The 12,939-nt window shown below is 43.1% G+C and overlaps 1 protein-coding gene across 1 annotated transcript in view; it reads right to left on the reverse strand.

Moving 5' to 3' along the window:
* Nucleotides 1-12,939, reverse strand: part of DNAH11 (dynein axonemal heavy chain 11) — a 279,731-nt gene that overhangs the window by 245,200 nt on the left and 21,592 nt on the right. Inside the window, exons 7-8 of the mRNA XM_006028586.3 lie at nt 9,168-9,401; nt 7,587-7,754 (exon numbers count right to left, since the gene is read on the reverse strand). Coding sequence (XP_006028648.1) covers nt 7,587-7,754; nt 9,168-9,401 — 402 coding nt within the window. The remainder of the gene's footprint in view (nt 1-7,586; nt 7,755-9,167; nt 9,402-12,939) is intronic.

Consider the following 12,939-nt stretch of genomic DNA (forward strand, 5'->3'; position numbering starts at 1 on the left):
GGCTTCTGGCTTATCAGCCGCTACCCAGAACCTGGGTTGGCTGCAGCCAGGAGGCTATAAATTGCTGCTGCTGCCTCCCTGCCCCAGCCTCCGCCATCTCACAGCCCTGGGCTCCGGGAAGGCAGCAGGTGCCAGCACTGAGCCCACTGGAGCTGGGTCGGGGAGGCAGCAGCTGTTTGTAGCCTCCTGGCTGCAGCCAGCCCAGACTGGGGTAGCTGCTGCCGGTCATGGTGCCCGGGCTGCTTGCAGCAGGACTTGCAGTCTCCCAGCCACCTGCTGGCAGCAGCCCAAGCTCCTGACTGGCAGCAGCTACCCAGAGTCGGGGCCAGCTGCAGCTGGGAGGTTGCAAACAGCTGCTGCCTCCCTGCCCTGGTCCCTAGGTGTGCGGAGGAAAATGGCCTCACGTGCCATGCTCAGCACATGTGCTGGGGGTTGCCAACCCCTGCTTTAGAGCAAAATATGTCACTGAAGTCAATAGCAAAGTACCTATCAACTACTTGGATGCAGGATCAACCCTGCCCTATGCAATTGTGATACCAGTTTGGGGGAGCTGGCCAGGAAGACCTTTGATGTAAGGTAGTCCTAAATAAAATGGAATGTTCCATCTATTCAAATGAAGTAACTAAGGACAAACAAAATCTCAAATGGATTCCTAACAATTAGAGCAGTGAGGTTCTAAAGCAGCATTCTAAACCAGGGGTTGTCAACTAGGGGTACGTGTACCCCTAGGAATACTTGGAAAGGTCCTAGGGGGTATGCATGGGCGGGCGGGGACAGAGCGCTGCCACCCACAACCCCATGCCGCCACTTCCCAAAAGGAGGGATGGGGGGAAGAGGGGAGCGATGGCAGTGGCACCCGTCTGCTGGCCAGACGTGGGGAGGGGGAGGAGGGAGCTCACATGCAGCAGCTGCTGCCACCATTCACCACCCCGTGATGCCATCCACCACTCCATGCCACCTTCCCACGGCCATTGGACAATTGGCTGGGTGCAAGGCCCATCAGCAGCCCGCACAGCCGCATGTGCATAGGCAGATTAATCCACAGGCCAGCTGGGCACAAGCCTAGGAGTCCCTACCAATTTGGGGCCCTGGATAACTCATTAAGAGGGAAGCAAAAGTGGGGTTTTAAAATTGGCACATTTTTGTCTTCCAGCAGGAAGATGAAAATGGCACTCAGTTTAAAATCTTAATTTCACATTGTTTCCCTGCAGCCAGGAGTGAGGTCCCTCCCCAGTGGGGATGGTGGGGCAGGGCTGGAGCTGGGCCAACCAGGAGTGCTGCACAGTGCTGAGCCTGGGGGGGGAGGGGCTGGGTCGGGAGTGCCACACTGAGCCTCTGCAGGCAGCTAGCAGCACTGGGGGGGGGGCCTTGGCAGGGCTATAGCCCCCCCAAATTCACCTTGACCCCCTGTAGCCCCCCCTCCTAGTGCTGCCACCCACCTGCAGAGGTGTGGCGCAGCGCTCCTGGCCTGACTCAGACTGGCCCTCTGCGTGTGTGTGGCCGCATAGACTCGCTGGGCAGCAATGCCTGCAGGTCAGTGTAACAGGCCAGGCAGGAATGAGACAGAGCCAGGGCCAGCTTGTGGCAGGGGTGGGGATGGGGCTACCTCATAGTGGTCGAGTGGGGGAAAGGGGAAGTCTTTTGTGGGGAAAGTGTGTGGCTGGGTGTGCATGTGTATTTGTGTGTGAACATCTGCTTCTGTCTGTGTATGTATGTGTGCATCTGTGCATGTGTTTGTGCGCATCTTGGTGTATGTGTTTGTGTGCGTGCGCATGTGTCTGCATACATTTCTGTGTACTTGGGCATGTCTGTGCGCGCGCACGAGTGCATGTGTGTGCATCTCTGCGTGTCCATCTTTGAGAGAGAGTGTGCGTGTGTGTGTGTGGCCACAGCAGGGGAGCGGGGCAGAAAGCAGGGAGAAGAGGCAAGCATGTGCCCCACCCACCCCCAGCCTGGCAGGGTCAACCCAGCCTCCTCCGCCAGAACCAGGAGGGGAAGCCTCCCTCTCCCCCAACAGCCCAGCTCCCATGGGAGCAGGGGACCTCCAATGATGTGTTTGCCCAGGGCCCCAGTACAGCTTAATCCACCTCTGTGCATGTGCAACTGCCTGTGGGAAAGTGACACGTGGTGGCGGCATGGTGTGGTGGGTGGTGGCAGTGGCCACTGCGTGCAACTCCACCACACCTGCTCTGCATCCAGTTGTCACCACCAGAAGGGGTACACTTGTTAAAAATGGTTGGAAACCCCTGTTCTAATCAATCAGAGTAATTGGGGCAAACATACTAACTGCTTCCAAGAAGTAGCTCAATAAGTTTACAAAAAATTATGATGTAGATGCCTGTGACAGTGTAGTGTCAATGACTTATTGGATCTATTTCAATTCTATGTTCTAGTGGTAGGCTCTGAGTTATGGAACTGTGGCCAGCTTTGCAACAGCTAGGGACAGAAGTAACACACAAACTGGTTTAAGTTATCAATCAGAAACTGGTTTAAACCTGTAACAGAACAGAATCTCAGTGCACATAGACCAGCTGCAAAATGGCTGAAACTGGTTTAAGATAAACCTGGTTGAATGTAGTATCAGACTTAACTGATTTGGTTCAAACTGGTTTATGAAACCCTTCCTGCTTCAAGTTAAATCAGTCTCCCATCATCCCAGCATGCTTTCCAGCCCTGGGCTGGACGGTGCTGTGCTGTCTGCTCCACCCAAAAAGAGTTGCTGGAGGGGGGGGGAGCACTGTGGACTACAAATCCCAGAGGCACCTGGAAGCAGGAAGAGGACTTGATGAGCAACCCTGGAGAGCCCTGCTGCTGTGATTCTGGACTGCAAATCCCAGAGACCTTGGGGCAGCAGGAAAAGGAAACAAACACACAGCCCATGCTGGCTGCATGTCCGAGAGCCATGCTCTAGCACCCTCAGCTTCTGACCTGAGCCACTGTAGGCATGTGGTTGCATTCCCTGAATCAAAAATAAATGTGTGTCCAGTTGTTTCTCAGTTTAATTTCTGCAGCTTAGACTAACATGCAAAGACTGAATGTAAATGACTGACTATCAACTTTTATTTTTAAATAAAAGCCAAAGCCACAATGCTCATGCCATGCCCTCCTAGATACATGTGTGACCAGCTTCTTGTTAACTTCAAAAGGATGCAATCTGACTAAAATTTGTGTGACCATGCTGCAGAAGCACATTCAGATTTGCATAACTCCTGCAAGATGCAACTGAAGAGGACAAAAAGTATTAACACAAGCATGTTCTCATTCTGCAACAGGTTGGAAATGCAAAGAAGACAATTCCAGTACCTCTGCTAAGAATCTGTTCTCTAAAACTACACTTAGATGAAAACATGGTCAAAGCCAAAAATAAAGTTACACATGCAGCATTTTTCACACATATTTACATTATACACAAGCGATAGTTTGATTAAGTCTCACAAATATTCACTATCAGTGACCAGTGAGAGCTAAATGAATTCCAGCGAGGCCTATCTGGCATGGGGATATACAGTAAGTAAACCTATAAGAAAAGAAACGTGGGAAGGAAAAAGTAGACATTAAATGAAATCTGACATTTTTAGGAAAGAATATTTCAAATCATCCACCCAACAGTTGAGAAAAATATATGAGTTCACAACATGTGAGAGAAAAACTAGATGAATTTTTCCACATCTAATCAATTAAAGAAAAACTCATACAGAGTTTGCTAATGAGATGTGGCATATCCTCACATACACATATTTCACCCACCGAAAATCCATTCAAGGTTCTCAGACTGAGCACCCAGATTTGTACTCTAATTGTTTTTTAGTCTTTGTCAAGATCAGACTCATTACTTGTGTTACAAAACTGATCACTGCTTGAAGTCGTTTCTGGAATTTCAAATATTTTCATTTGTATATTAAGTAACCAAGTAGGGTACTTTATATATTGAGATGCTTGTAAAACATTTTCTAAGAAATAGCTTCACACAATGCATATATTGTATACTGAATAGTGAGAACCTTGAAGTTTCTGACAAACAAATTAGCTTTATGTTGACAGCTATTGTTTAGTAAAGCTTCTGGTTAGCATTACAAAACCTAAAGGTAAATAGCTTCTGAAAACCTGAATAAAAATAATCTTTCAGTGATGACAGGAAAAACAGGACATTAATTGGTACTCGGTATTACTTTTTCACTTCTTCTATCAACACTATGCCTGCATACATAAGTAAGCATGCTCACCATAAAAAGAGAAAGCTAATCTTGTTAAGTACACTTTAGCTGCCAATAAATAGAAATCTCAATAGGCTTTACATATAGAACTAGTGTTCTAAGATGCACTATAAAGTTTCTTTTGTCACAGGTCAGTCAGTCATTAAATCAGTGCCTTAACAATTGATAATGCATAATAAATGGCAAGCTATATTTTGCCTGAAATGATGATAGCTGCATTTTAAATAATGGATTAGAACTTCTATTAAAGCAGTGTCAATTTTACTTAAGTTTTTTTTTATATTTATTCATAATAGCAACAGTTAGGCCACATTTTAATAGGAGACAACTATGAGTTAAAGATTACATACACCGAAGCCCAGAGAGTGTGGGAAAATATGGACTTGTAACCAGACTGCAGCAAGGAAGTCATCAAAATGCAGAACTGCTCTAGCCGTATCCCCTGTCCTGAACTTAATGGTATGTTACTTCTAGATATGCACCAATATATTGGTCCATATCGTATACGCACTAATAAAAGAAAATTGACAGTATTAGCAACCAGCCTTTTTTGGCTGATAATGTCACCGATAAATGCCACATGTATGCACACAATCTCATGAATATGTGTGGTCAGGAATGCACCCAGGCAGCTTGGAGAGCAATGTCTATTGGATAAGTCTGTGGGAAGGAAGAGGCACGTGGGGAGGGCAGATTGATACTCCCACAGTGAGGGAGGGAGTGGGGCTGGAGCAGGAGCAAGCACTGCCCAGCCTGGGTGGGGCAGGGCATGGGACAGCTGCGGGCGGCTCATCCGGGGTTGGGGGAGGGGGCAGCTTCCCATCACCGTGCACACCACTGGGGGAGACATAGGGGCCATTTGTCCCCCAGATTTGTGTGCAGGGTGAAGGTGGGCTGCCCACTGCAGGCTTGGAGCCAGGGGCTGTGCCAACCTCTTCCCGATAGGGGGGTGGGGCTGGGCCAGGGCAGGGTGGACAGCAGTGGCACTGGGAGGGAACCTATGGGATGGGCTACTGATGCCCCAAATTTGATGTAGGCACCCCTCCCAGTCCCACCGCCACCCACCCTGAGCACAGCCCCAGCAAAACCCCCCACCAGGAAGAAGCTGGTGCAGCCCCTGGTCCCAAGCCCACAGGCCACCTTTGCCCTATGCACAAATCCAGGGGTCACATGCCCCCCATGCCTGCCCTAAAGGTGTGCAAAGCGGTAGGAAGCTGCCCCCCACTCCCTACACCCACTGGACAAGCCACCCTTGGCTCCGCCCCACATCCTGTCATGCCACGGCTAAGCAGCACCTGCCCTTGCACCAGCCCCAGCCCCACTTCCTCCCTCACTGTGGGGGCCACTATCTGCTCTCCTCATGGCCCTTCCCTCCTCCCGCTGGACTTACCAGCTAGACACTGCTCTCCAAGCTGCCCCCTTCCCCCCGCTGGATGCGGCCTTCTTTGCTTGCAAAGGACAAATGGCAAGATCATATTCACAACATTTTTATAATTTCAGAACCGTAACATGTTCAGATATCCCCAGTGGTACTGTAGTGATTTTTGCCTTTTGTTTTTGGTCCTCCCTGTGTTGTTAACTTTATTTATATAACCTTAATATTTGCTTCTGTCCAAAATGCATCTGGTAAAAAAAGATAACTTCTTACCCAAAAGATGTGCTCCTTGGGTGCACTCTGACTTCCATCTGCTTAATGTTTTGATAAAAATCATCTGCTGTTATTTTTACTACTGAAAGTCCTGCAGATCCACCACAGTTAGAAGACAGAAAGCCTAAGTTTCAATTATTTCCTCCTCTGCAAACCCAATACAGGCAGTGGGTTGCACAGGTGTCATAAAGACAAAAAAGATTCCCAGGTGTAGATGAGGGCGTAATTTGGCTTGCAGTCTTTTTGTTATTGGTGTTGATGCAAGAGAAAGTCAGAACCTACCTTAATTTTCAGATGGCAAATAGATTTGCTGGGTTGATGTTAAAAAAAGAACAAAAACAACAGCAACAACAAAAATCCCAGCTCCCCCTGTATTTTTCACTTGTGAAATTAAAGTACTCAAAATAAAATCCTAACCCTACTGCAGCCAGCAGCAGCTCTTCCATAAACTCCAAAGGCTCTAGGACAGTGGTTTTCAACCAGGGTGATCCATCCCCACTGCCCTCCAATAACTAGCCCTTGTGTGGAAACCAACATTAAAATGCCATTAAAATGGGAAACCCATAAAAACATATGCTTTCAGCATTTCTTAACATTATACCCTTAATTCTTTCAAAACGTAACTAGCCAGCTTGATTACAGACTAATTTCATTTGATGAATCATTGCAGAAGAAGATAGAATCCTTTAAAACCAAAAATTTGGTTTTCAAGATTTAATTATAAAAATTAATGAATCAATTTTGAAATCTTCAAATGAATAAAAGAAGCTGCTATAAAGCATTAACCACAATATAAAACATCATGATTTCAAATCATGTTCTAAATATCCAAAGAGTTTTAGTGAATATATTATAAAATGCTAAATATTATTGTCAGGCAACATGATGCGCTAGATAACGCGTTACAAATATATTGTACCCCATCTTTCCAATATAATTTATTTGAAGTTACAGTTTATTACTCGTGTCCAAAACATATTGAAACTGATAATGGCTGCTGACAGACATGAAAACAAAACAAAACAAAAAACCCCCACACTTTATCAGAAGCAGCAGCATGTTAGTTCAGCCTAACTCCATGGTGTCTGTATAGATTGGATGCATCAGCAGGGCTTTTTTGTGCTTTTACTTAATAGTTGATTAAATCAGCTATAAGATAAAAGCACCAAAAAAGCCCTACTAAAGTGCCTGATTTATACAGATGTTGGGAGAGCCTGGTCCAAGAAACGTGGTGCCTCTTCCAGACATGTGCTGGGCTTGACACAGAAGCATGCCAAGCTTAAAGTAAAGCACCGTTTTTTCCACATCTGCAAGCAGTCACTGAGGTATATCTTAGCAAACTTTAGAAATAAGATTGTAGCAAAGCTAATTATAAGAAGTAAACAGCAACAGAATTGTAGATAGCAAAGAACTGTATTACAGTATTCATTTTTTTAAATCTCAAAAGCCCTACATTCAAATTTGGAATAGTTCATGATAGGTTCTATCTACATAAAAAAAGTTTCCAAACAATTCAACTAGACTGCCAAAAGAAAACTTTTAAAATCCTATTCTGGAGAAGACAGGCACTAGACCAGCAAGAAATGCTGAAGTTAGATGGGATGTTGTGCTCCTGACTTCAGTAGGTCAGGCTACACTCTATGCTGTGAATTTCTCATTCACACTTACTAAATCTATTAACAGGTATCCTTAGAAAATATTAAGAAACACCAGTGCAATCTTACCAGGTTATTGTAATCTGTGGGATCATATGTTCTCTCTCTGAAAACTCTGCAGGTTTCCATAAACTCTTCATTCATCCTGCAGGTTTGTTCACTTAAGATTTTTCCCTTGACTCCACCAAACTCCAGCTTTTCCAGTTTTTGAAGTTCCAACATATTAACAAAAATATTCTAAAATCAATCAGTGAAAAATATAATTAATGATATGCCCTGACAGAAACCAAAGAAAAAACATATTATCTAAGACTTGTTTGCCTAGTTTGAATCATTTTGACGAAAGCAAAAGGAGAGAGAGAGAGAGAGAGAGAGAGAGAGAGAGAGAGAAACAGAGTTAAAATCTACATTAACCTGAGTAGCTGATGTGCAAAAAGGAGGCCTGTTTTCTGCAAATAACTACATCTGGACATGGGGTTCACCCTTGCAGTCTCATGTGCAAATGTAGAAAGGAATTAGGAGCAAATTACAATTGTCCACATTTAATGTAAGTTAAATATTTGCATAATTTTGTCTGCTTCCAGTTCAGAAAGAATTAATGCTACTAAAATATATTAATTGATAATATATTGACTTCTTTTCATAATGCTGCTATGAAATTAAACATAAAAGTTAAATAAGTAACTCTGAACCTAGTATAACCTTCAAAATCTGTGCCAAATTAAATGCATGGTTTCTGCATTCACATAACATTGTCTCTTGACCCAGAGAGATTAAAGTAACTGTTTCTGAATATATTTTTATACCATCTGTCTTCCTCTAGAAGTTGCTTCATCGTACAGAAAAGAATTCAGAATTCATGGGAGGTGACTGGTGAGTGAAGTTGCCTCAGAGGTTAAGTGGCAATAGAACATGGGTTTTTTGGATCACAATTTTTGACCGAGGCACCTAAATTCCATCAAAGCCTTTTATTGGACCTACCCTTTGGTTCTTTTATCTCTTAAGATAGTAGGTGGGTCTTTAATAAGTGGGTACCATCATAAAAGAAAAGTTTTAAAAGAAAAAAAAGTTTTAAGAAAACTGAAAAGTAAGTTGTAGTACAGTTTGCAAACAGTTGTAGGGACCCACACTCAGGAGAAGATTCTGTATTGTAGATCGCAAGTGTCTAGACAGGTGCGTGATCCAGGGCAGCAATCAAGCATCACAGCTTTGGCAGGGTTATAGACATTCCTGTCTTCCTAATATTACCTATTGGGTAGCTCTCAGTGGCTCCTTGCTCTTTATTTGGATCACCATTCTGAAGCTCCCCATCATAGGCGACTGGTAAACTGTGAATTGGGGTGCACGTGCCCCCCTGACAGGGCCAGTGCCCCCCCGACAGCTGACACTGTCGGTAGGGCTGGTGCCCCCCCTGGAAGGGTCAGCAGCTTCTGCGGGTGCCCCCCCAGGTTCAGGAGGCACCAGTCACTCATGCTCCCCATGGACTGAAGAGGGAGCGCATAGGTACCCAGCTCTGGTTTCTGGATTCTACCCCAGGGTCCAGGGTCCACTTAACTTTTAGATTCTTAAGTCATTTATTGGATCTAGCCCCATATTTCTCAGATATTCTAAAATACTTGAAATTTGGCTATGTCAAATTGTAAATAATACCTCAATTTTAACTAAGCGGTTGAAAAACATGTCAAATCTGGCAAACACCATCTTCGACTGGAAATCCCATGGTTTAAATTCCTTTCCATTGGTGAAATAACGTTCCAACTTTTTTCTGTGGCTAACAAATGAATTCTTGAAACTCTTTAAAATATTTATAGCTATTTGTACATGTTCCAATGCTTCTTCAGTTTCTCCTTTCAAAAGATCTTCTGGTGAGAGATATGCTCTAGCCTAGGATTTAATTAAAATCACAGAGGAAACAGAAAGTCAGTGCTTTTAAAAACTGGTCATGACTTCAGTCAAAACACAATTCTCACCTTCTTTGCTTTATTAAAGTTTTCTGCCTAAAATTCTACCTTATTTTATTATACTGGATTATAACTCTTACCGTTCAATGATTTTAAAACATTAAATCAATCTGCAGTAATGGAACATGTCTCCAAATGTCATATAATGAATGAATGAAATTTAAACTTTATTGTGCTATCTTTCTGAATAGTGACTGTACAAAGTCTTGTTCATAGGGAAAATCATAACAGATTCACAAGGCTTTGGGAAAAATAACTTAGAGATGGATTTTTCATTTTATTGCTAATCTCTATCATCTATAAGCTTGGAGATCAGGACCTTCTTCAAACTGTAGAATACAAACACAGATGTGTTCTTATTTTCTAAATTCATGAAACTTTGCTTGCAAAGGGCCTTCAAACACTGTGTGGCAATCTGAAGGGAATACCAGAAATAGCCACATAAAAACATATAGAAACCTATTATGGATACTACTGATAGTGCCCTTTCTGGTGAAGATGCATTAATGTTTTCCATTATAACGTATTGTTACTTGGAACTTTTAAACTCCTGGTTGCTTTTCATTTTTAAAAGCTTTAATTTCCCATGCCAAAGTTTTCCATGCCCAGCATGTGTCTTCAGCTGACATTTTTTTAGAAAGTTTCTTTAAAACTTCTTTTCAGTTCAATGGCTTCTAAGGGTAAAATTAGAGGAAAATACTGAAACTGCAAAACTGAAAAACAACAAACCAATTTTTCCCCCAAATAAAAAGCAATAACCAAATATCCAAAATGATTTTTTATAAAATAATAGCATTAGATAAAGGTTGGTCATGTTATGTTGTTTGTTAAAATTGTGCCTTTAGATATAGTCTCTCCCCAAAATCCCAAATGAAGTGAACCAATCTTTTTTCTGTGTAATAAATAATGGACAAGGTTGTTTCTATGCACTTACTGTATTTCTTCAACAAGCAATTGCTCAGAAGTGGCGTAAGACCTTCCTCTTTGGGCAGGAATTTTGCAAACAAAGCTGGCTGGAATACTACTGGGGGAACAGGGAGTCTGTTTTATGTTCATACTCTATTTTCCCATTGAAGCTGTTTTACAATAAGAAAACAGAATAACTTATAAAATAAAAGAATGAAGTCATGTCTTATTATTTTATAAGTTACTCTGTTTCTGATTGTAAGCCACCCCAAAGCTCTGCTGAGAAAGGAGGCAAAAATAAACAAATAAATGAATCAAATCAATCAATCTTTTATTTACAGTGTTCTTACAACTGGAAACTTTATTTTTCCTCACTATCTATTTTTATACTAAGCATTTTGCCATATTGAAACATTCAATGTAACCTATCAAATTTAGTCTCTGAAAAAGTATTTAAGCAATATCACCATATTTACATGAATGGAATATGACCCTGATTATAAGATAACCTCCGAATAATTAGATTTTATATATGGAAAATGTATAAATTTGTTATAATTTGACAGGGCTAAAAGCTAAGGAGGTTTGCCTTGAATTTATCCCCCTCCCACTGCCAAAGCAGGGAAAATAAATCTGGGATATCAGGTAGTCCCTTTGCCCCTCTACTTCCCCCAATTTCTACCCCCAGTGGCCCCTTCCCCCTCTCCTTACTCTCCCTGAGCACATGGAAGTGTGGAGCTGCAAATCTGAAGACAATGACCTTGCAATTAAACATAGCTGTAGTAATTTGCATCCTGTACCCATACACTTTGCTCATCCAGTTGATGCATGTTGGTTTTTTTTTAAACTGCTGCAAGTTTTAGCACAGGTACTCCATAAACACACTTTTAAGCACCATGTTGGCACCTACCTATACATAGTACAAACTATGCATGATATTAGTTCAAAGCCAAAAGGCTCGTGATTTACCACATAGTTCATTGGGCTGAGCCCTAACTGAGTCAATAGGATTTCAAGCCATAGTGACCCCATAGCTCAGCACTGCTCTGTATGTGAATGTACTCCCCCCACAAAAAAGGAACCGTGTGCTAATTAGCTCCTCAGACATGACTGGAACTGTGTTCTTGTCCTGAGTCCTGGGATACTGCAAAAATGTATATGTAAATGAGGCACAGAGTAACCTGGTCTAGCTTCTCCTCATGGAGGACAGGGCCACACTAATCATAAGTGACAGGCTGAGAGAGGGGGCAACAGAGGGATTGTGGGTGAACTGTCTGGGGCCCCATTTTGTGATGTTTGCCAGGCATTTAAGGCTGGTGAGAGAACAGGAATAATTGGAAATGGAAAAGAAAGGCAAAGTTCAGCTGTGAAGTGGAAGTAAAAATGTATGAAATGTCACAAGTGGCTCACCATGACTTGAAAAGGAATTGACACTGAGAGGGGGTGAAAGCAATGGGCACTATACTGTGTCTTATAAGATAGGCTGTATTAATCTATCCTTGTGGTATGTTTCCATCTCAGCTTTTTTGGTTAAGATCAAATGTAGCATTTTTGGCACCAAGGGAAAGATATCAGGGCTGTTTCTGGCTCTCTTGATGCTAGCCTGGTAATGCAGTACCTCGAAGTCCTGTGCCAGTTCACTAGGGAGGGAATACCCACCCACTTTTTTTTTTTTTTTTTAAGGGACACACACACACACACACACACATTCCGATCAGCATGTTTGCCTAAAATGGGCCATATGTTTTATAGTCATGCTCAGCAATTGATTGCATTTGATCAACTTCATAGGTGGTTTCCACTGCTGAGCACACGTTGCTTTTGGCAGCAAGTTAGTGACAGATAATGGATTTAATGAATTTTCCTTGTATGTGATAAGAAGACAAGAGGAGTGGTTGCTCCTCAGAGAAGCAATCCTGACAGCACAAGGGATGGCCATCCCATCTAGGAGGAAGGGTAGCAAAAGGGCACAGCAATCCCCTTGGATCAGCAGGGAACTTGAGGACCTCCTATGCCTCAAAAGAGAGACTTATAAAGGACAGAAGGCTAGAATCACCACCAAGGAGGAGTACAGGATCAGGAAAGCCAAGGCTGCAACTGAACGCCATCTGGCTTCACATATCAAGGATTATAAAATTTCCTTTTTCAGATATGTAGGGAGTTGGAAAAAAAAACCAAGGGTAACATTGGACGCCCTGCTGACCCAAATGGGACAACTGATAACCGACACTCAGGAAAAAGCCAACCTGCTTAATGGGTACTTTGTGATGGTCTTTCATCAGCCCAAAGGGACTGCCCAGCCTAGCAGGATGTGGGGCAGACAGGGTGAAGGCATATTTATACCCAGCATCAGTGTAGACCTTGTAAAGGAACACCTTGAGAGGCTGGACACCTTCAAGTCAGCTGGTCCTGTCAGATTACACCCTAGAGTACTCAAGGAGCTGGCAGGTGTCATAGCCCAACCATTGGCAAAAATACTCGTGGTGCTCAGGTGAAGTACCTGAAGACTGGAAGAAGGTCAATGTGGTACCCATCTTCAAGAAAGGGTGGAAAGT

This window comes from Alligator sinensis, unplaced genomic scaffold (assembly GCF_000455745.1).
Source record: "Alligator sinensis unplaced genomic scaffold, ASM45574v1 scaffold1112_1, whole genome shotgun sequence".
Lineage (NCBI taxonomy): Eukaryota > Metazoa > Chordata > Crocodylia > Alligatoridae > Alligator > Alligator sinensis.